The sequence below is a fragment of the Hirundo rustica genome, chromosome 3 (assembly GCF_015227805.2).
Source record: "Hirundo rustica isolate bHirRus1 chromosome 3, bHirRus1.pri.v3, whole genome shotgun sequence".
Lineage (NCBI taxonomy): Eukaryota > Metazoa > Chordata > Aves > Passeriformes > Hirundinidae > Hirundo > Hirundo rustica.
This window is the reverse complement of record NC_053452.1, coordinates 15,728,529-15,753,745: the sequence shown is the minus strand read 5'-3', so window position 1 is coordinate 15,753,745 and position 25,217 is coordinate 15,728,529. Positions and strand designations below refer to the sequence as shown.

Sequence of the window (25,217 nt, the reverse complement as noted above, 5' to 3'; positions counted from 1 at the left end):
TTGAATTCCAGCATATATCTGAATTCTGAATGAATTATATTTTTTAATTTGTTTAACTATGCTAATAGTCACCATGCACTAGTGGTTTTAGCAGTATTTTCCCTTTATATGTATGACTCAAGAATTGCCATAGCAACTTGCTTCCTAATTAGCCTTCAGTTACCAACAATCAATACGATTAGACAAGGTCAGCGCTGGAGTAAAAGCTGGAGTAAGCTCTACAGATTTTAAAAAAAGCTACTGAGAGTGAATAACTGCAAGAAGAGGAAGAGAGGACTCCTGGATGGCCTTCCTCAAAGAAAGCTGGTCTTCCCCAAAGAATGATTATTGCTCTGCCATTACTCACTCTCCTGTGAACCAAAGAAGTTGTGGAAAATGAAAGCTTTGTCCCTTGAGTGCAGAGAGCTTTAAGCCAGCCAACGGATTCACAAAATACGGGGAATAGAAGCATCCCTACACGTGCAGATCAACAGATAGCTTACTGTCACATTGCTGGGACTGATGTTGACTGCACACCACCAAAATCAAGAACAGATATGTCCTAGATTTTTTATCAATATGAAATCAATCTCCCTGTGTGGGAAAGGCGCCTGAAACCTGGAGACTGTCCAGTTCACAGGAAGGTGCTGCCTTGAGTTAAGCTTGTGCAGTGCTTATCCGAGGTCCCATTAGGAGGCCCTCCCTCTGGAGACCTGAGTGATTGCCCACTGCTGACACAATTCCCCCCTCATTTTTACAGCCTGTTTCAGTCGTTAACATGTTATCTGTTACCCTGAAAGCACAGTGCCTGGCAGCACACTAGGATGCAAATATAATGTGCTATTCAGAGCTGCTCTGGGTCCTGGGAATACAAAACAGGATCCTTGATACTGACAGATGAAGGCTCGTGAAAAGCCACTTTACTCGTTAGTGTGTTTAGGTTTGCTACCACGAAACACAGGCAAAACCAAGCTTATTTTTAAAAAAACAGTTTGTGTTGTCAATTATGCCTGGGCACATGGCTGTCACAGATGAACTGAAATCCATTTACTTTCCTCTGTAGAAATTCATTGCCTCTTGGCTCTGTCCTCAGTTCCTCCCTGGAGGTTACTCCTCTGCTGCTAATGTGCCTCCAGCCGCAGCTCTTAGCACCGGGTTCCCCAACAGAGGGTCAGGATCAGGGAATGGAGGAGCCAGGACGCGGCACATGGTGAAAATGTTATGACAAAAAGAGTCTGAACCGTGCTGTGTGAGGGCACTTCAAGTCATGAGTTTTGAGGCAATGTGTCTTGACCTACCCCTGCACAGGATATCTCAAAGAAGAATGAAAGGGTTTTAAGCTTAAAAAAGGCAGCTTTGATTAGAATTTTCAACTAGGATAATTAACTTTAAAGCAGAAAAACCTTACAGGATATTGGAAGAGAAATGGGAAGATTTCATATTCTCCCTACCCTGACATCCAGTGCCTTTGGAGGTTTGGAGTTCATAGAATCATAGAACGGTACAGGTTGGAAGAGGCTTTTCAAGGTCCCCCTTCCCAGAGGGACATCTACTAGACCAGGTTGCTCAGACACCAGAACAACCTGACCTTCAGTGTTGCCAGGGATGGCTCATCCACCACCTCTCTGGGCAACACATTCTAGTGGTTCAGCACTCAAACATTCAAAAGCTTCTTCCTTATATGTAACCAAAATTGACCCTCTTTTAGTTAAAAACCACTACTCCTTGTCCTGCTGAAACAGGCCCTGCTGAAAAATTTGTCCCCCTCTTTTGTGCAGTCCATCTCTAAACACTGAATGGCCAAGTTCCTCAATGGCTTGTTTCTAGTGGCAATAAGCTCTGCTCAGACCTCCTGTAAATCCTGTCCATCATCCTTGGGGCTGCTCCATGCTCTCCAGGGCAGATCTTGAGTGACACATATCCATCTCTGGCTCCTAGCTCCCCTACCCCTTGCAGCCCCTCAAAGCTGCAAAGCCCCTTAATCCCACAAAGGAAATACCCAACACCCCTTCCTCCAGGGAGCTCTGCTGCTGCCAGCTCTCCTAAAGAGCCTCATCTAATTGGAAACAGAAATAATAAATAAGCATGTTCCTTTCACTGCATCGTGCTCACCCCTTCTCACAGCACAGATGGGAAAAGCATAAATCTTAAAAATCCAGCACAAGAAGCCTTAAAAATGTGGGGAATAAAGATGAAAAGCAGATCACTATAAAAACCTCATTGTGAATAAAAGATAAGATTGACAAAGGGATTAGACATGTCTAATGAGCGCCTTTACTTCATAATTACACTAGAAAGGATAAACATTTCCAGATAAACATGTAAAGCTTTGTGCTCTTGATCAGAAAAGCAGGACAGAAGTAAACAATGCTTCCAAATAACAAAAACTGGTTTAATTCTATCCCCGCATGAAATTCTGCATTATTCCTGCTTTTAGTGAAGAAACTTCTAAGTACAAAAAAAAAAAAAAAAAAATGGAGAGACCATCCTTGGCGTTTCTGCTGGGAAGCCCCCTATTTATTATGTGCATTTCTTCTCCTCAGAGGAAGAAGCACCCGAGGAGGTGGACAAAATATATTCTCCACATGGATGAATTATCCCACAGTTGTTCCAGAAATGTTTTCTTGAATATCCTCCTTCAAAAAGTGACATCAGCAGCTCTTAGAGGCGAGGTTCTGAAATGGGGAAGTCAAAAGCCTGTCCCTGTCCCCAGCTCCCAGTCTTCTGCTGACTAGTCTGGAAAACTTACAGACTTCGAGAATTCTCCACCTTTCTGCATTTCTCTCACAACCATTTGTAATTTCCATCTGTGGTACTGGCTCCCCAAACATTCAAAATACTTTCTGGCTTAGTATCTGTCTACCATTTTAAATCCTAGCAATTGAAATGTTTCCCAGACTACTCTCTATGTATACACCACCACACATGCATGTATTTAAGTGTATAAGTATATATATTCTGACAGGTGGTGAGTGGTTTAGTCACAAAAGGTACACCACTCTTACTTATTTTTAGAGAATCACACACATATATGGAAGTCTTCAACCAAACCATGTTCCTACTCTAGAAATCAAAACAAATATTCACAGCGTTTTGTGAGCAAATTGTTCTTGGCTTGGTCACAAAACAAACAATGGGCAAAATGAATCTCTGGTTTTACACCTGGGATGAATTAGGGCCAGCAGAGCCTTTGATAGAAAAATCAAAATGCAGTTCACTAATAATGATAAAATGCTCAGTTGCCTCTCCATGGAGCAAAGAAGCCATCAAACTAATGATTAAATCCACATCAATCATTTGGCATATAAAAATAAAGGCTGTGCAATATAATGTTGTCAGAGAATCAACATCTCCTGCTTAGAAAATAAATGTCTTGACTTCATCTCAACATTTGTTTTCCATAAATGCTGAGGGTTATATCAGCATTTGTATAGCAATGGGAAATACTCCTTCATTGCAACCTGTCAATTCCACTAGCATTATTCATAAAATAAACAAAAAAGCTGGAGAAAATTAATATGGGAGGTGCTCCTGAAATCCTCCTGAAACTGAATTGCCAATTCCGATCTGGTGCGAGACTTCTTTCTGCAAACAATATTTAGTAGTGGCAACAATAAATGTTGAGGCAAATCCCCTTTAGAGAAAATTGGGTCACACCTTTAGCATTCACTCACTGGTACAGTTACAATATACTCAACAAGATTAACAGAAAAAAATCCTGTAAAAATTTTTTTTATAGTTAGAAAATTCCTTTTTTTTTTTTCCTTAAAAAACCTTAATTTTGTATTTACAGTTCTGTTTTCAAGTCAGTACATTTTAATTCTGAATTCTATCGAGAAATTTGGGAGTTAATATGTAACTAAAGGGAACATATTTTGCAAATTATTTGGCGATATTAGAAAGAATACACTGATTTTATAAAGAAAAGATAATAGGTTTAATTCAGGACAATATTCTGACACATCACATAAGAAAAGCCATATGTTTTGCCATGTATGAGTGATGAATTATATTTGAAGATGCAAATATAAATAGAACCAGTGATTCTGAGTTCTTAGTTCCATGGTATATGCAAATAAATTTAATAAATGTACATTCAGCCACCTTAAGGATTATTTTATGTTAATTAGTAAATACACATTTTTATATTTACAAAGTCACTTAGATGGTCATTTATTCTACCTTGAAAGCACACAAATCTCATAAGAAAATACAACTTGAAACATCCTTTATTTCCAAACAGAGGGAATCTTCTGGAGGAAAGAGAAAAACTGAAGAAATTACAGATTTTGGGGAAAAATTTTGATTTTGCCAGCATCCATCCTTCCCTCTTGGAACAAAATTCCACCTAAAAGCACCTGAGATGAATATCAAAAAGCTGGCTAGAAAGCAGACATAGCAGCCTCCTCAGCATGCAGTGACCATACCCACGGGAGAAAAGAAGAAAGATTATGGGATAAATTCTGAGGCTCCTTGTTAGGTTTGCCGGTCACAATAATCAGCTTCATGCTTCCCATGCAAGGGCCTGGACTGGGGCTGCCTTGCAAAACTTAATCCAGAGGAAGGAAATATCTCTGTGTGATGCTGAACCTCCAGCCCGTCTGGCATAGCTTCTTGCTCTAGTGGTGGCAGGGGAAGCTCAGCAAACTAAGCACAGGGCAAGCCAACTGAGAAATAATCTTACTAATTGAGGAAAAAATCTTCATAATTCATAACATTTTCTATTACAGGGGTGGGTTGAGCTTGCAGGATTTTGTTTTTTTTTTTTTTTTGACCGCTGGGCCGAGACCTTCAAGAACTGTGCACTTCACCCTCAAATCTCATTTTGGATGAATGAGGCTCCTTGAGAGCCTACACTTACATATGCAAAAAGGCTGTCTTAATTTAGCATGCACTTAGTTTTATCTGTTTTGTTAGCGTGGAGGAAGGCAGAAGAACACTGGATGAAAGTTTCCTTTTAAAACAGAGTGGTAACTCACATAAGCATTTGCCCACATTTCATGTTTTATGAATTCAGGTAAACTGAACAGTATGTCACCGGGGAGAGGCATTAAAACATTTAGCATACATTTAGAAAAGCTGGTTCCCTTTTTTTTTTCTTTTTTTTTTTTTTTTTTTTTTTTTTTTTTTCCCCCTCTCTGTCTGTCTAGACAGCTGTAAAACAAGGACCTGAAATGATGTGCAAGATGATTCTCCCATTAAATACTTCAGTCTTTAAAGAATGTTGGCTTCACACTGATGCAGTTAACAAATAAAGATTCTGCTAACAGTTCATTACCACAAAGCTCATTCTTGCTCAACAAAAGCAAGTAATAACAAAATGTATTTTCTTTCTAAATTTATTTTATCAAAGAAAGCAAGCATCAAGATACTAAACCACATAGAAAGCACTATGAAATAATTCTTTCCTGTGCTCTGATGTGTTTCAATTAAAATATGCAAATATTAGCATGCTTTTTCTGGGACTTTTTGAATAGAAAATTTAGAAAATGTTGATATGGACACTATTAAATGATTTTACATTTCCTAGCTTCTTCTTCTTTGGGTTTTTTACTTTATTTGTAATTATTTTCACCCAAGCATTAGCAAAAGACTGAGATCAGATTATCTTTCCCTGAAATGTAGCAAAACTGTAATTAAATCTCTGCTCTTTGACACCGGCAGTGAGTAACTGACACGGATAATAAATTTCTCCGCTGGTTTTTGTGTAAGGGATGACAACAGTAACTGCAAGTAGAAGACCTCTTCCACAGATAAGCTTTGGCAGGGAAAAGCAGAATACCAAGTGATGATGCAGCAAAAGGTTTATAGATTATAATAACGCCACCCAGTCTTTGTTCATTGCTTACTGTGCTTAGAACCCAAGGCATAGTTTCTACTGGCATGAAATAACCTGAATTTAGAACCCCAGGCTTCCTATCTTTTCACACCAAACACAGAAGTTTGCCATCCAGGGGTGATGTTTCCAAAGGCTGCAGGAGTGTCCCCTGAAGCAATGGCACTGCCTGGAGAAGAAGTACCCCGGCAGCTCGTGGCCGTAGCTCTGGAGAGACTGTGGTACCAGGCACTGCTCCTCCCAGCTCCTCCGCCACCATGGGATACAGGACACCTGAGAAAAACTCTTGTGCCCGCCTGCCTTTTACATCCCATTTTTGGGAACTCATTACAAAGGGCAGAGGGGGCAAAAGATGACTGACACACCCTGGCTGCTGTTGGGCTGTGAAATGCACGTCTGGCAGAGTACAAGAGTTCGTACATGATTTTGCTGCTGAATCGGAGGACTGAAGTGCCACCAACCCCTCCACTGAGGAAAAGCCTTGTTCCAACCCGCTGATCACCATCAAACACAGACTGTCAGCTGTGTTTGGGGTGGGGCCATCTGGGACTTGTAAGTCCAGCTGAAGGAGCCAGGAAGCTTCTCGTGATTGCTTCCTACCTGACCACCAGCCTGCAGATTTGTCCAGGGCTGCAGGGGATGCCTCCCATCACACTAATGGCCCCATTCAAACTTTTATTCTTTGGGATAACAGCATGAATTTTGAATTTCTTTGCCTATATTGGTTACTTGCCTTAATGTTTTTGAGCAGTAGTCCTCTGTTTCCTGAGAGAAAATGCATAGACTAATTTACATGCATTAAGTAGTATACTTATTTTCATGGCCTGCCCATGAGAAAGTTATACAGAAGCTCCTATAATGTAAATTAGAATTTAATATCCATAGAGTTGCACCTTGAGAATGTACCCTGGAGTATTTACAACCAAAGGATGACTTTTACCTTATTCAGTATGTATTTTGGTACACAGAAAGGTCTGAGTATCACTTTCACCTTAGGGATGTAAATAAATACTTTTATAAGCATGTTTATAAGTACTGTTTAACTTATATATCACAGTAGATCCTAAAAATCTATATTTTTCTGCTGCAAAAAAATAAATAGCAGGTTAACCCAAATGATGCAATGAAAGGTAGAAAGCAACTCCTGCCTAGATACAATTTCCAAATTCTTTGGCTACACTGAATCATAACCATTTTCTCAAAATAGCTTTAATGAACTTTCTTAAGCCCAGTCTTTTGCATATCAAGTGAGGCAGCACACAATACAAGAAAAACTGGAGAAGCTTTGAAGTGCTGGACAGCTTTCTAGGTAGCAGAAGACACTGTCTGCTTGTCCTTAGGTGATCCTGTGATTCCTGCCTCCCCCCGTTTCCCTCCCATATCTTTGGGCTCTATGCTGAAAAGTATCACAGAGTCATGTGTAGGATCTTAATGAAGCTGATTTTAGGAGCACATGGGATGGGTTAGCCACTTCCTAGCCCAGGCAGCCTGGTGGCTACTGCTGAAGAAGTTCTGGATGGTGAAAACAGCAATTTGCCAGGTTGCTATAACTTGCTAAAGAACGTGAAGTCTTTCCATTCTGCCAAATTCTCTAGGTGAGACTTACAGTCAAGCCAAGAATTCTGGTTCTTCCCAGTCACATAAAGAGGGACACCTCTTGATTCAAAATTCTGTCTTCTGGTATCTGTTGTCCACACGTAACTCCTCTGAGTTTAGATAAAACATAAAAGGTAACTCAGTGTGATCTAATTGAGTCAAAGGAAAGTCTGACTCGCCTTTCAGCCTACAGGGGCAAACAGGAGAGATTTTAGCATCAGGTTGTTTGTTGTTTATGAAGTAAGCTGGTGCTTTTGTACCCAGGTCACAGAGCAGCAGCATTTGTCCTTAGGAATTATCACTGGATCCATAGTGTCCACAAAGAGAAAACCAGAAAACCCTGAGTGCACTAAGTAATTGTATTGGATTATGTAACCTAAAAATGGGTATTCTACTTCATCTGTTGAAAGCTGTTTTTTGGGAGATGTGTTATCCTCCTTACTCCAGGGTGGAAGGAGGAGGATGCCTTCTGATAATGGCCCAGCCATTAAAACCAGGTGGGGCAGTGTTTCTTATCTCTTTCACCACCCCTCCATCCTCCAGGGGAACATCTTCTGATAATGGGCCATTAGGGCCCACCAATGACATGACACATTCCATCATCCCATTGTGAGATGCTCCACACAGTGTGGGAGGAGCCAACTGCTCCTAGCTAGATAAAAACTGGGACTGAAGGACACAAGGGATCCTGTTTTTCCACTGGATTCCTGGAGGAAGACTGAACCCATCTCATCACCACTGGACTTTCTACAGGACCATCTCTACTCCACAGAGCAACATCTGTTACTCCAGGAGAACTTATTTGGACTGCTTCCAACACCCTGAGCACCAGGGTGCCACGTTGTATGCCTGACTCTGTCAGGGTTTTTCCAGGATCTTTGTTTGCTTCCTTGATTTTTTTTTTTTTTTTTTTTTTTTTTTTTTTACTACTACATTTGTATTTTCCTTTTTTTAAATATTCCTAGTAAAGAACTGTTACTCCTATTTCCCATATCTTTGCCTGAGAGCCTATAATTGCAAAATTATAATAATTTGGAGGGAAGGGGGTTTACATTCTCCATTCCCAGGGAGGCTCTAGTTTTCTCTGGCAGACAACAGTCTTTCAAAACCAGGACAGTAACTGAGTAAATACTTGATTCAGGGCTATTTTTCTCTATAAACTGGTGAGGAAGCAGTAGATAGCTGTTGTCTCCCATGGACAGAAAACTTGTTTCCAGGAGTGTCAGCTCTGGTGGATTCCCTCAACCTAAAAGCTTTCGCTTTCCATGATCACCACAGCTCATCAATTTCTGTTATCCATACCGTGGTTCATGCTCTTAAAATTTGTCTTTGCCAGCATCTGTTAAAAGAAATTCCTCCCTCCAATTACTCCAAAACAAAAACAGGGCCAGTAATCGTGGTTTTTTTCCTCTGTTACATTTAGTTCAAGAAGTACTACATCTTCACAGCTGAACTTCCTTAGGCTGAACAGGTTGGGTTTGAGAACAAATGATGAACCAAAGCATTATGTTTTAGCTTAAACTCTTCAAAAGGAACAAATAACTGATGATGAATTTTCAAGGGGACTGTGCCGCAGGGTACAGACATGAAGCCTCTTTGGCTTGCACAGGGTAACACAATCAGACCAAACTTCCTATAAATATGATGCCCAAATCAGGCCTGTGTCAGATCAATATTCACAAATCTACTTTGCCACCTTGTAGGAACAGCAGGAAACTCAGCAACAGAAAAAGAGAGACTTACTGTTGCTTCTGACCGCCTCTACTCCAAATTAAGCTCTTTCTCTGCCGGGTGAGGATGACATAGCTGATGCAGAGCATGTCAGATTGATTTTGCCAGCTATGTGCCTCCATGGCACTGCTTTTTAATTTAGTAACTGGAGGGTTAATTAGTTCTGGGAGTGTAAACAAGTTGGTTAAGCAGAAATCTAGAAGAACTGCCATGTTCCAGTTGACTAAGACCTAGGAGTAGACTAAGCATGCAGCAAAAATAACCCATCTGGTTTCCTGAACACCTATTTGCTAAATTAACATGAAATCAGAGTTGTGCAGGAGTTGGAAAGCTGCCGGCAACAAGATGGTAAAGCTGTTCCTCCGACCTGTGGGATTCTGGAAGAGTTCTCTGTAGGAAAATTCAAGTTGCATATTTAGTAAGAGAGGCTCTGATAATTAGAGCCTGTAAGTTTATTTCATAACTTTAAACATTTTATTTAAGAAGAAAAGGTTCTTCTCCCAGAACGTACTTCAGGAAAATTGTTGTACCATAGAACAGTCTGCAGAACAGTCATTTCATGTTTTGTCAGTAACTGAAGGAATTTAGATGGTTGAGAAGACAATGACAAACCAGAAAATGCTTCAAATGGGCTCAGTCTTCCAAAAAAAAAAAAAAAAAAAAAGCAAGCAAGAGTATTCCAATGACAATATTGCCAAATTGGAAAAAAAAAAAAAAAAAATCAGATGAAACCCAAAAGATTTTTGTCTTGGTAACTAAAACTGGAGCTTCACCAGGGAGGTCACATCAACACCTCCACGCCAACACTTCCAAGTTGCACTAGTTTTTTTTCCATTATGATTCATGGTCATTAGTGTCCATTCTGGAAAGTTCTTGAACAATCCAAATAGAAAACAAATGAGACCTTGCCTGGATACTCTGACCATTTGACATTTTCTGGAAAAATAAATCTATTTAAAGGTCTCAGCAGTTTGAATGTTTGGGGAGATACTAAAATGCATAGTGAAAGCAGGAAAATCAAGGAATTATTTTTCTTTGAAAACCAGAAAATTCAGAAGCCTTGATTCACTTTGAAGGGAAATATAACAGAGTTAGGATTCATAGGGAGGACTCATCTCTGATTCAACCTAGAATCATAGAATCATTAAAGTTGGAAAAGACAGATATTTCACAGGATATTCTGAGCTGGAAGGGTCCCTCAAGGGCCATTGAGACCTCCAAAACTATCAAGTCTAACCTTTGACCAAACACCACCACCACGTCAAGTAAACCTGTGAAGTCCAGTCATTTCTTGAATACCTTCAGGAGTGGTGACTCCATCACTTCCATGAGCAGTCTGTTCCAATGCCTTAAAACCCTTTCCAGAAATTCTGAAATTCTCTCTGGTCCAATCTTGGCCTGCCCTGGCACAGACTGAGGCCATTTACTCTTGTCCTATTTGCCTGGGAGAAGAGGCCAAGCTGCACCTGGCGACAATCTCCTTTCAGGAGATGTTCTGAGGACAACCAGTCTTTCTGTTAAAGGCTGAGGCAAAGACAGCATTAAGTACCTCAGTGTTTTCCTCATCCTTGGTGTCAATGTTTCCCCCTGGGTCTGCTAAAGGAATGAGATTTTTCTTGGCCCTTCTTTTGTCGCTAATATATTTATAAAACCCCTTTTATTACCTTTCACAGCAGTGGCCAGACTGAATTCTAACTGAGCTTTTGCCTTTCTAAATTTCTCTCTACATGACCTAATGACATCCTTGTATTCTTCCGGAGTTTCCTGACCTTTCCAAAGGCCACAAACTCTTTTTTTCCCCCTAGGTTCCTGTGAAAGTTCCGTGTTAGCCAGGTTGGTGTTCTTCCTTGACAGCTCATCTTTCAACACATAAGGACACTACTTCTGTGCCTTTAAATCTCCTTGAAGTATGTCCAGCCTTCCTGAACTTCTTCATTATTAAGGACTCTTTCCCAAAGCACACTCTGAACCAGTGTCTTAAACAGGCCAAAGTCTGCTATGCCCAAGAAAGCCTCTGACAATCACATTTCCAACTTGTAATCAACTTCTTCATCCCCTATGGGTGATTCCAGAGACCACCATTTCCCTCCAAATTCTGGGCTTTAACACCTACTCTGTTCTCAGAAATGCACTTAGGAATGATGTATTAGTGATGAAAATCACGAGTACAGCTATGCTGGACCGCAGAAGATACTGTTTTTCTTCAGTAACACGTTCAGGAAATATTGTCACTCTTCATTTTTAGCCTGCTCAGTTCTAGGGGAGCACACACATTCACTACATTGAAGTGTCTCATTCGTATACATCAGGCCATCCACATTTTACCATATGGAGGTATCACATTATTAATAGCTGTTTTCCTTAAATAGGATACAGTTTGCTTAATCTTTCTTTCTGTGCATGATCTTGCAAGAGTAAAAAGGCTTTCATAAAAAAGCTGTGTTTTTATATGCAAATCTATTATTTGATTACCCACTTTTTTTGTCCCTACATTATCATAAATATTTCTGATTAATGTTTTATGGGTTAGGTTCAGGATTTGTGAGCTATTTCAAATTTTATCTGTTTGCTATATCATCTTCAAATACCACAGTTTTGTCGATGTTGATTGGTCTCATTTGCATATTTATCACACTTTTATTTTCAAGGATGTTTTGCTATAAGTTGACTGTCCCCATTTCTCCTCATGTACTGTTAGTAGATAGATGTATTTTCAAATTGAGCCCATTTCCATATATAATTTTTTTTGGTTAACAATAAATCATCACTTAGAAACAGCCCATTCAATATCTTCATACATATCTGAAATATGGTTTCTGTGTAATTAAAGATAACAGAAGCAGTTCACAATGCACTTTGCAACCCATTTCACAGTCCAAAATGCTCAAGATTTTCCATAAGGACTAGGCTAAAATGAACCCTCACCACCTTCTTGCTAAATCCCTTATTCATGCACGAGTATGAGGGAGAAGGGTAGAAATGATGCACAGTAACGTCCTTTGGAGTTCTGCCGTTACACACACAGCACTGAAAAAAGTACTGCATTTTAAGTACATTTCCCGACTACTAACTCAGACTGCTCTTGGGTGAACAGCCTATTTGTGATCCTCTCCTCTCAGAGTGCAAGTGTTGTTCTGTTTCTTAGCAAAATGTGATATGTCCACATATGAAATATTTCAGAAAAATTATATACGAGGCAGAATACTTCAGGATGGACAGTGAGGGTTATAATTTCTGGTGCTAGCACCAGCTAAGCTACAGATTTTCTGTTGTTGAAGAGAAGTAGGAAACATGTTACTAAGGGTTTTCCCTTCTAGTGGTGGAGGTGTAATACCTCCACAATAAGATACTAATGAATGTAAGGTACATCTGTTCACCAAAGGTGCTCATAATTGCATCTCCAGGCTGATCACTCAAATTCACAGAAATGAGCTTCTTACACTCTTTGTGTACTAAGATTTTTGGATCTATCATCTGTAAGAAACTTCTCTCACACATCCTGCCATCTGCCTCAGAACATGCATGAAACAATCCTACTTATTCATTAGCAAAAAGAGAATTAGCTGACCTATTATTAACAGGAGCTCTTTCCTCCCTAATCTTTCCACTGTTTCATTCCAAAACTCACATCTTCTGCTTCGGCACTGTATTTATCAACTGCAATGACACTCCGTGCTCAACCAGCCCTTTGACTGAAGACTGCCCGATTGCTGATACGTATTTATGACAACATTGTTCTGGAAGGTGTCAATAAAAAAGCATTCAATTTTTTCTTTAAACAGAAAGATAAAACTATATGAAGCTCAGTGACAGGGACTTGCTCGCAGGCTGTAAAAGGAGCTGCAATCAGAAAGTGCTGCTTGGAGTAAAATAGCTGTTTCCCAGTAAATATTGACACAATACATACATTTTCTCTAAGTCAACAAGTCCGGCAAAAGCTCCCTTGGGAATGACTCTCATCTTGGTGAGGACAAATCTCCTGAAAATAGAGAAAATGGGGTGATTATTTACTATTCACAATACAGGACTGTGCAGTAGCCTTGCCAGCACAGGAGAGGCCTTTCTCATAGGCACAAGGATGGTCTCTGGGCTGAAGGCTCTGCCATCTAAACGCAGCTGTAACATCCAAAATTACAGCACAGCACTGGGGCTCCTTAGGGGAAAAAGCATCCATTAGTAGGTGCCATTTCCTTGTTTGCTTCAGGAAGAAACCCAGACTTGCGGCTTCTCTGTTTGCTGAGAGGGAACAGCATCTTTCTCATCTCAACTGCTCTTTTGAGTGATGCTCAAGCACAGGATGAAGCACCCCTGTGGAACCAGACTGGGATGAGGCGCTTACTCAAGGCTGTAAAGTGATCCATCCATGCTCATGCAGGAAAATTCCTTAACCTGCTGCACAGATAATTTAAGGAGTCATCTACTGTCTCCCATCATTGCAACTTTAATGACTCTATGGCTTCTCACAGTCTCTCTTCTAATTAGCTCATAATGTGCCCCAAAATTGGGACTTTGGAATACTCGATCACACATGCACCAGGACAACATTTTTATCATTTTTAAAGGTCACAGAATATGCTTTATGAAGAAAACCCATTTGAAATACCATGTAAGTTTTTTGTTAACCTGGAGTCATCTTCTTTAATTGCAATAAACAAAAAGGACTAGAAAACTTCTGATGGAACTCAGCAAATGATATATAGGGTTTCTACTACCCCTCAGAGAAATAAGGTGTTATCTGCATGATTGTTTTCTTTAACACATTTAATCATTGATAAGAAACTAGCATGAACAAATGCATATATTAACATGACCTGCTCATCACAAGACACCTGATAATACTGGTTGCATTGAGAAACTGTTGTTAAAAACTCCTTTTTTCTTTTTAAAAGAAACCATTCATCCATGTTACATACATGAACCTGTTACATACATACATACATCACACTCTGTGCTTCAGTTTCTTAGCTTCTTTTTCCATGGAATGTAAATGAATTTTTTTCGACACTACCATGGAAGTGTCTTTTTCATTGGACATATCTACCAGGCCACCCCTAATTTTCATCATCTCAAACTGGTTTTGCGTGGCTGTTTGGGATCAGCTTTCAGCTCATAAATTGTCTCATTGTAAGTTCTGCAGGAGGACAGAAATGGGAACTTAGCCTGCAATTACCTCTGTGCAGTCCTGCAAATTTTAACATAATGCTTCAAAACTAGAGATGTATTTCCTTACCATTCGCATAAAGTATTCATGCAATCCTCATCTATGTTTTATTTCACATGATTAGCTGAGAATTTTCATGGGAGATTATCACATTTTAATCAAAATTTTAGGGGAAAATATTATTGTGTCAAGTACCAATGTGGCAATTTCACATTTTTAAATCGTAGGTCTTTAATACAGAGTCTACCCCCCCCTCATGAGTTAATATTTACTTAAACAGGAAAAAGTCAATACATATCTCACCTAGTTCTAGAGATGTCATAGTGATTACACCAGGAGTGAACTTGGTCCCGCACCTTTTTTAAACATTGAAATTTATGGTATTCTCAGTTGTGAAAGACAATGAAGTCAATTTGGTATTTCATTATTCTTGTACTATCATTAATGTAAATCAGAAAGAGCTTCAACACACTGTCACACAAGAATTACAGTATTGAGATGATTATGCAAATGTTAGAAGGATAAAAGAGCTTCCAGAAACGGCCTAACCTGGATTAGGCAATTTGTAAAAACCTGACTGAAAACAGGGCTTGGTGTAATGCATGCAAAGCTGTGGCTGTGCTTTCAGAGTGGATGGGTACAATGGATCCTTGCAGAACACCCAGCAGGCTTAGTGCTACAAAGCTGAACCATCAGGAAACCCTTTAACTTTGATCTGCTTTGAAATCTCTCTCAAACTCAGCTTTGTAGAAATCCACGCCTAATTTCTGAGCCCTAGAAAAAGGGCTTTGTCTGAAAAGCCACCTATCATTTCTTTTAATGGAAATATGCTAAAATGAATCCTCTCTCGGCAGATGCAGGTCATCGGGACATCTGCAATTTTTAATTAAACACTGGCCTACACCATGCTTCACCACAACAAGAAATTACAGTCTGATATGGAAAATAATGAAAAAAAGGGAACCTCATTCAGAGATGGAGTTACTAATGCGAGAAAAGCAGCATCTACATAAAACTAAAAATCAGACCTTGAGTTTCTTTGTAGAAGACCCTGATATCCTGTCTTAATAAGGTGCCAGAAATTCAGGATCCATGCGTCTAATGTCCCGAAGGCAGCTAAAACAGAATTGAAGTTTAATAGCTGAAATCTCATATTCCACTTAAAAAAAAATTAATGTTAATTGTTTTTAAACATCTTTGAGTGAGCTACAGGAAATCAGACTTAAAGGCATAGCTAACAGTGAAAAATAGAATCAGCTACTTGCTGAATTATCATCTGTAAAATGAACAGAACTATTATAACCAGCCAAAATTCTCTACTTACCAATACCTCTTACCAATTAGTTTCCAAGAATCAATCTGTACTTAACATGAGATATGGGCTGTTCAGTACCAATTCTTTCTGAGATACATGGAAAAAATAAAATGGAAAGCATTTCCTAGTTTTGTTTCAGGTGTTATTTTAGGGTCAAATAAATGAATACAGCCCACTTTTGCTCAAGCATGTTTCATGTCAAGAGAAGCAAGTAAAAAAAAGCTTCCCTTAAAAAATATGTACCTAAGAGAGAGACGCAGTATTGGTCCTAAAAATTTATGTTGGCACTTAGGCACCAGCAAGGAAAGCACTGAAAGGCCTAAAAATTCAGTGGATGTTGTGGAATTGAAAATCCAGAGCCAAGTGCCTAACACAACACATGAGAAAGTCCTAGAAAGGACTCCAGTGTTGGAGCAACTAAAAACTTAAGAAACGACACAGCAGGAAGCACAGAAAAAGGAAACAAGCCCCAGATGGTCACACGGTTATCCTGCATTGTGTGAAGGCTATATACATAGCTGGGAATAGAAAAATGGCAATATTAACTGTTGTTATTCACTGTGTAAAAGGATAGATTCAAGCCCATTGCTTCAATACATACTGTGATATCCAGGAGAGGTTTCTAAATCCTGGCTTAAATCTCTGTTAAAAGTGATTCTTGAGGAATTTATTGGAAGGATGTCTGCTCCAGTTTTACTATCACACTCATACTTTCTATATTTCTCTGGACCGAACATGCAAAATTCCCCTGCCTTTTTTCCATTTTTCATTTTTATTTCTTTTATATATCTCTTTATTATATCATTTTCATTTGTCTTATGAATACGGGTGGGTAAACTCCTCTATTATAAAGCTACTAAAAATGTTGCTACTTAAAGCCAAACCTGTCAGGGTGAGAACAGAACCACCTTCCACAGATACATTTATTTGTATACCTGTTTATTTGTATTTTATAAACCTGATTATTTAAAACAGTGGTGTCTCAGTTATTATGAAGCCACTGACACAGACGATTTTCACTTTACACCACTATGAAGAACAAACACCACAAATGCATCTTGTTTCTGTATGGCTGTGTCCAGTATCACAGAAATACCATAGTGACGAATTAATCTCAAAGCCTACAGAGGACATGATAAAAAGAACAGAAATTAGCAGGTACTGCTAAAATGTTCCTTAATAACCCTCTAACATTTCCATTTACAAAGAGATTTATTGATCTTTTCTTAAAATAGAGTCTTCTTTGGCTGAAGTAGTTCAGACAGGCAGAGCATAAGACATGAAGGAAAAAAAAAAATCAGAAAAATTAATGTTCTCTCATCCAGCCCCACATGATTGCAGTGACAGAAAGGAGATTGACCTCATCATGAAAGGATGGAGTACTGGATGTCATTATTCAAATACCTGATGCTCAAGGTACAGGTGATTAAAAAGACTTGTTAAATTAGAAGATAAAAAAGTGGACCTTTACAGGTAATTTCTGCTAATTGTCTCTGAAAAAAAGTGCAAAGGAAACCTGTGAAGTGAAGCGAAAGTAACTACACTGTATTTGTGAGGTTAGCCATTTGTGTTCAGAATGGTGTATTTTACATGTTCATCAAATGAATTCTCAGACCCCGGTCCCACAAGTTTTTCTTGAATAATTATTAAAGTGCTCTTTGGCATTAATTTTCCACCAGAACTTGCTCCCACACTGCTTTGGTGTCTCCTCCTCCCCCTTCCTTGGCAAAGGCCTCCCCCTGCCACTGGCAATAACCTTGCAAAACAAAGAACTGCACTGATTATCAGAAATTAGACTGGTTAAAAAAAAAAATAAATTTCTGCATCATAAAGCCTGGCTGAATTTAGGTCTTTCAAAACACTCTTTAAAACTCATTTCTTAGATCTACTTAAGTCACACACAGTTAATCAGAAAAGTGTGCGCATTGTAGAATTATCTTCCCTGCCTCGTGTAAATTGCAAATTCTTGACATTAAAATGAACTATATCAAGCAGGCATTATAAACTTTATCACTTAAAGACCAAAGGAAAATAAAATAAAAAGCCAAAAAGATTCAGTAACCATAATGCTAAATCACCAACTTTGGTTCCAGAGAAATAATGTGATAGGATTGAACATTTTTACTTTAATCTCTGAGCTAATAGACTGATGGTATCACCTTCTAATCCTCTGCAGCAATGTGCATTTTGTCAAACAAAGATTTACAGTGAAATTTAATTTACTCTCTGTAATTCTTTTTGGTTGTTTCTTTGTTTTTGCTTCTTCCTTTGGAGATGTGCTGGAGGTTCCAGCACAAGCAACAGATGAATTTTTGTGTTACGTCAGGGGGAGACAAAATGATTCTATGACCTATTTAATGTGCTCTTGATTAAATGCACAAATCAACAGGATCCTCCATCCTGGTGGGTTTTTTTTTTTTTTTCTGTTTTGGCTTGATTAGTCAATAGAACAGTGAAGGACTATTTCGCTTTTCATGCTCTAAAAGGAGATAAATAGATACTGCAGACTATATCCCAGATGGTGTAAATCAATTGATCTGTGTCACTTTGGCCCTAAACCTCTATCCTAATTCTCACAAGAATGAATCATGGGATTCCTTAGAGGTAAATGCGATTTAATTTAAATTTATAAGAACATTTATAAGCCTCCAGCTCATTGAAATGTGTCCACACAGTCATATGACTTCACTGTGACTACGGTCTGGTTCTACTGAACATCTCGCTGGGAAGGGGCATATGTAGATATATGTGAACATTAAAGTATTCCTCCTACTCAGCTGCCTAGGTGGAAAATATCTGGAATCTATTAAGTAGGTTGTACGTGCTTTCAGACAAAGCTATATTTTCCCTTTCCTAACAGCATGCAGAGAGGAGTACGAAAGTCATAAATTGGATGCTAAAACATCAGGCTTCAAAACCCATCAAGCTAAATGCAAAAAGCTTGGGTTTATTTGCTTTTTGGCTTTAAAGTCTTTAGAGTGCATTCATATCATGCTGCTAAGCTATTTTCAACACTCATGAGGCTTTAATTTAAGAATGGGAAAAGATTTGTATTAGTCACCTCGATTCTATGGGATCCTGAAGGTGGGACTTTGTAAAGCTGAGTAAAGCAGGGCCATGAGGAATGGCACAGGCAGTGATAAAAAACATTTCCCACCATCCTGCTGTCTCATCTTTTCAGAGAAACATGGCATTATTTTAAGAGAAAACCAAAGCCAAGCAGAATATTTTTCTAATAATGACTCTTCATGTAACTACAGATTCATTTCAAAGAGCGGACCCCGACAGCACAGGCACACTTGATTAACAGAGGAAAAGCTTTGCAAATCATTTATTCAGCTGAGATATGATCCATGGATTTGAATGTCTGAGGGGCCCTACTTCACACACATGTAAATGGATTTATGATGGAAAGAGCGTAATCCCTCGCTAACATGCACAATCTGGATTGAAGCATCTGATCACTGCATACACCTAATGCGCTTAAGTCAACTGCTCATCCCTTTTAAATGCTTGAGAAAGAAGTTATCTAGACGGTGCAGCTGTTTTATTCTTGTGGGATAATAAAAGCTGGTAAAGGTGAGTTTTCCAAGGGAAATCTAGGCAGTGCATATTTTATGAAGACAGAAAATGTAGGGTTAATCTAGGAGGGAGATTCCTTTCAGGAAGGCTACTTGGGAATTTCTTCAGGTCTGGGTAAAGGGTATCTCTGAGAAAAAAATATTTTGGTTTGTGAGCTATTTAAGAAAGTATTGTACAGACAAAGTAAATACAATAAGAACTGTGATAATAAAGTTATTAGTGACGTCTGTCTGCTTTGCAGGTCTGAATATAAAAGGCAATAAATGCAGCAGCTGATGAAAAATCACTCCTTAATCCTTATTAGTGGCCTTCCATAAAAATCAATTTCCTTTTCTTTTTGGAATTAGATTAAGAGGATAATTAATAGTACTGATTGCATTCCTATTCTAAATTTAGTTAACACTTACCCAGTGTAATAATGCCCCCCAGCCACAAAAAGCTGCAGGGAAGCATTTCAAGATCACGCCCCCAATGTCCTGTATGGTTCTCACTCGCAGAGTGCCCACAACACCACAGCATGGATAACAACATGCCTGTTTTCCCAGCAGAGCTGTGATGCTGGTTCCACAGGCACACAGCAAATTTGCTGTGGGATTTATTTTTCCCCGAGGACCTTGCTTAGGTCAGCTAATTAACTGAACGCAGCTGCCCGTAGGCAGCTAACAGCTGATAAGGAGAGATAAGGAAACAGAAAACTGTCGAGAAAAAAGAAAAACAAACAAAACAACCAAGCATCTAAAAGACTGTAAAAGTGGTCAAGCAGTGGGCTTGTAGAGCTTAGTCTCCCTCCTCCTCAAGGAGGAGTTTTAGTTTTCCAAAGCTATGGCATGTTTCGTCTCAGCACTGATAGCCTTTTCATTTCTGGACAAAGCACGCACTGTCCGCAGTAGCACTGCTACATCCCCCCACGGCAGCAGATAGCTTCCTTCTGAGGTCACACGCGCACCCGGTTAAAAATAAAGCTCCAAGGTGCTTTTAAATAGCTCTGCTCGAATAGGGTGGGTGGATTCTGGATATGGAGGAGGAAAAAAAAAAAAAAAAAAAAAGGAAAAAAAAAAGAAAAAAAAAATAGGGATGGCAAAACTCCTAAGTGGAAAAAGGAATGTAACACCAAGACTTTCTGAGATATTTAATGGTCTACACTTATTGTAGTTATTTCAGTGTGTTTAGGTTGGGTTGATTACTCAGACCAGCTGCTTGTGTGTGTTAACTCATTTTGTAAATTCCCTGACAATGAATTTTGTTGAAGATTTAGGTGCAAGTAGCAGTAGTGCCCAAGTTATGTCACAAACACAAATGACATCAGGTAAAGCAGGCAAAGCAATGCTGTGGTGGCAGGAAGGATCTCTTCCCCACTTTAGGATTACCCAGAGCTGCAGCAAAGCAAAGCTGGAGCTTTGCATTCCTCCACAGTATATACACATAGAGAAAAAGGGTTTGCTACCGAGCACAAATTGCAACAAACAAGTCCTCTTTAGGCCTCTGAGCAGAATCACAGTTATCATGTTCACATCTGGAAAGAGTTTAACTGCTTGGAATGAGTTACCACAAAAAAGGCCAGCAATAAGCTTGAAAGTACGGTTAAAATTGCTTCTATTAATGTCAAAGGCATGGTGTGAAAAGTGCTCTGTGCAAGATAAATAACCCAAGTGAATGAAGTTATCCTGTCTTGGTTACAGACAGTCAGGAAATAGTGATTGCTTTATTTTTACAAATAGCTATACTCCTATTAGTATTGATTATCCTGTAAGACACTATGCTACTTTTAGAAGAGCACATCCTTGTTCCTCACAGCTTACTCACAGGGGCCTTTGAGAAATGTACAGCATGTGATGAATGTACAACTTCCTTAAAACCTGACCTTGATATCTGCAACCATCTTTATGGTGAGGTTGAGCCATTAAAAATTCATTCACTCTGAGCACATTCTTGGTGTTACATCTATTTATATTAATATCTCTGCATATTTTCTGGACAAAAGAGCATTGTACAAGTACTAGGTATTTTGTTCTTGCAAAAAGAATGTTTTACTTTGTGTTCTTTCCCATGGGCAACTTGTCAAGGCAAATATGGTTCTGGAACATGTCCACAGTCCAATCAGATGGGAGGCTTTTTAGGTATTGTCTTCACAACTTTCTTCCCCTCTTTTGATTCAGTGCAAGAATAGCCATCCTGCTCACATACAGCCAATCTACTTAGAGTCTTCCCGTCCCAAGAATGTGTCAAAAAAGATCTTACTTCACCGCAGGGAGAGAACAGGGGTTTGTTCATCGTCTGAGGTCGTACCCGAAAGGTGAAAAGTATTCTTTGTGTGTAGTGTTTCTACCTCTAAGACTTTGGGACTTTCTATGTTGGCAGGCCCACCGTACATGATGCTATTTTTATGGACTGAGTCAAATCCTCCAGGGACAAAATTCCATAAGTTCTGAGTCGGGCGCCTTAGGAAAGGTAAAAGGGAAAAGGAAGATTTTCTACAAAATTTCTTGCTGAACCATCACTTCATAGCAAAACACCAAATAACTTAGCTGTATCAGTTTATCTTGATAAATTCATTAGAAATAGCTAAGAGTGCATTTTATCTCCTTCTCATCCATATTTTCATACGTGCTATACTTATGCTGCTTAATGGGACACAGCCAAAATATCCCAGAATATTAATGAAATAAAAAGAAAGACACTCACAATTACATTCCCTACTTAGCACATAGTCTAATAAGTAACAGGGTCCCCACCAAATATTTGGATTAATTTGGATACATGCAAAGGCTTGTTTGAAGTTGTGATACCAGATACTCCCGGTGCCAGAGCAGTCAGAAACCATCTAAGAAACAGCACTTGGAGACTCGACTGTACTCCTCTTTCCTATCTGAATATAAGCTTTGCAAAAGTAAATCTTCTCTCTGCTATCTACTACGTGCTGTATTTTCCAAAGAGCAGTGTAAGTGTCAAACACAAGTAACTCAACTGGAATTCTTGGGAAAACAGCCTCTTTGGAAGGAGGGGGGTCCAGAGGCAAACAAGTACCTACTCTGCTCTTCCCAGGGCACCAGCCAGACTTGCTCTAAAAAAGTATTCTGAAATACAGAAATGTACTGGGCCTGTGCCACATGCTCCTGCTTCTCTCACACCATGGCAAGTGGAGAATTAACTTCTTTTTAACTACTGAAGCACACATTTAAATTTTAAATGTTTAAGTTTTGAAATAACACTAAAAGGAACAAAGTGGAAAAAAATCCCTAACTTTGGTCACTCCAGCACCGTGCAAAAAAGGAAACGTCCTCTGGTCATGCATTCCTCTAATCTGAATGTCTCTGTTGACTCTTTCAGGGACACAGAATCTGGCTCCTGAAATTGCTGCTGCATGTGCAAGGGGGTGAACCACAAAGCCCACCAAGAATGGGAGTACCCATGAGATTAAAGCAAGCAACAGGTTTCTGTAATTGCAAAAGAGCTTACTGTCCTTGCACTTTAATGCACTTTGCACATTTTATTCAAGTCCTGTAAACACTCTTGCTCACTGCCATTGCTCACCACACACTCCCATATCACTGGTCCTCTTCCCAGTCACAGAGCTCCCATTGCAAGAACTTTTCTCAGCTCACCTCTTGGGGATTGCTGAGAGAAACAATCACAGGGATATCAACTGCAGGTGCCTGGACTCTTCCAGTATTGTCCTGCACTCTCCTGAGAGTATCTCTTCTCCCTCACAGTCTTTCTCTGTTATTGAGGTCCCTTCCCCATAGACATCACCAGTTTTATAGGGAATGAAAAGAAAGGATTTCTCCTTACTTCTCCTTGTACAAAACCAAATAAATAATTACATTTTCCTATTATTTTAGCAGGAATTACCTTGCCACTGCAAAAAGCTGAATTTATCTATCTACGTTCCATAAGCCATGTATTTATTTTCACATATTAAAATGATGTTCCTGACTAAATATAGCATGGCAGCTAGTGTGCCACTATCCTTAAAAATACTAACTGTACTATTTCCTTTAAGACTGACAGGTCTCTTCTCAGTAATACACAGGACAAAGCCTGCATTGTTGTCAAGCATGGATTGTTATTGCATTTGAAAGTGAGCAGTATTGTTTCAGAAAGAGGCCATCTTGACCACACTGGCAACTGAAATACCAGGTTGTATTCAGAATAAAGATATGCTTCATGCTTTCACCTTCAGAGTGCTTCTCAAGCATGAACCCTCCATCGAGCACTTAAAAATAATAAACATACATGGTCCTCCTAAAAAGGGTGCTAGAAGAGTGAAATAGAGATGGGAGAAACTTGACCTGCTCATGGCACAACTGCAGATTATGGAAGACCTCTATGAAAGAATTTAGCAGTTATGCCTGGAAAAATATATTCTTTGCAACACTCAACCTCAGTGGATGAGACTTCTGCCCCCTTCCTACACACCCTTCCATCATATTTCTTGATTTGACTGTGACATCAGCTCTCTAAATGACTGTGATAGGCATCTCCTTGCATAAAACTGAATAAAAAAGGCATGTGGATGTGGCACTTGCTGATACCATTTAATATCTTCAGCACCTCATTCAGACTCCTATTTCATTGCACAGAATTGGCTCCACAAGACACTACCAAAAATAAATGTGACAAGAACGCTTCAGCATTCCTTAATAATGAAAATATTAAAAGAATGTTTCAGCTCACCACAAATTCCTTTCCTAGGTCATTTTGATAATCTTTGTAAAATCATGCAAATTGAGCTGCCAGTGCAAAGTCTCAAGTTGTCCCTTACTCTTCTCCCAGGCCCTCTTTGGGAGGTAGACTACAAGGCAAATTGAGGCTCATAATACTCTAAATGCTTAAGGGTTTTGTGTCACTTGTTTGCTGCGCTTTTTTTCTAAAACCTTCCTCTCCCTTCTCTATTGTAAAAACAGAGGCTGCAGTTCTGATCCCTCCATATCAAAAAGGGTATTTGAGTATTGGGAAAGGTAAAGAGGAGGGCACTAATGCTGATCAAAGACACGATAAGACTTTTGTAAGAGGAATTTGACTTTTTGGCATGCAAAGCTTAAAGGCAGGCTAGAGGTTCACAGAAATCCTTTACAGGGTGGGCAAGGACTGATGCTTCAACACAAATTCCAGGCAACCCCCTGGACTGGAATTATTTGGAGGATAGAGGAATATTGTGTTAAATGTATCTTGAATTCTTGTCCGATTCTTAAGGTATACTTAGCAGCTCCTAAGACCCTCTGTTGTGCATAGGATACTTGATTCACTTACAGCTATGGCTCATATTGCGGGGAGAGAGCAAGCAAAGGAGGGGGTCTCTCCCCACAGAAGGAAAAAGTTACCATGATCTGCCTTTGCTGGGCTGTAACCCTGCCAGGAGAACCAGGGGCAAGGAAGTGGAAACTGGGAATAGCATGGCCTTAGCTGGAGCTGATGGGTCAAATTTGATCTGCTGACCCCTTGCTGAAGATGCTCTCTGGGCTATACAACATCTCTGTGAAGGTTTGGGGCAAGATCATGTTGTAAACATGTAGTGGGGAGTTTCTTACTGCACCTAAACAACCGTGGTTTTGCTTAAATGTTGGTTGTAGCAAGCATCCCATCAATAATGTACCTGTGGCTTTCAAGTCAAAGCAAAGATATCTTCCTAATGCACTACATTAAGGCATTTCTAACCTACAAAGAAATATTCAGCAAAACTGGCTCCACCTTGCTGTGCCCATATTGATTCCGAAGTAAAGCACAGTGTTTTCAATGCCAGACCAAGGCTTCTGAGGATATTTTTCTATATTACCTTGTGCCTGTTTCCTTCATGACAATATCAAGGCTTATGTTTTGCCTGATTGATTCCAGCTGATAGTTCTGACATACTGCAAAAGAAATTGCAGGCTTTAGACTGTGAGGATGACCAAGCAGACCTCAGCATAAATTAGGAACGACGAGATTTTTTTTACTGTGAAAAGAATACATTACAGCAGCAAACACTAAAAGATGCAGTAGGCACAATATACAGTCCCTGCACAAGCAGGACACTCAGA

General features: G+C 39.4%; 1 protein-coding gene across 6 annotated transcripts in view; it reads right to left on the bottom strand.

Annotated features, from left to right (window-relative positions):
• Positions 1 to 25,217, bottom strand: part of FSHR (follicle stimulating hormone receptor) — an 85,813-nt gene that overhangs the window by 43,523 nt on the left and 17,073 nt on the right. For 5 of the 6 annotated variants that reach the window (XM_040059198.2, XM_040059199.1, XM_040059196.2 and 2 more), the window contains exon 2: positions 13,050 to 13,121. The exons of the other annotated variant lie outside the window; for it this stretch is intronic. In XM_040059198.2, the coding sequence (XP_039915132.1) occupies positions 13,050 to 13,121 (72 nt within the window). The remainder of the gene's footprint in view (positions 1 to 13,049; positions 13,122 to 25,217) is intronic. 6 annotated transcript variants of the gene reach the window in all.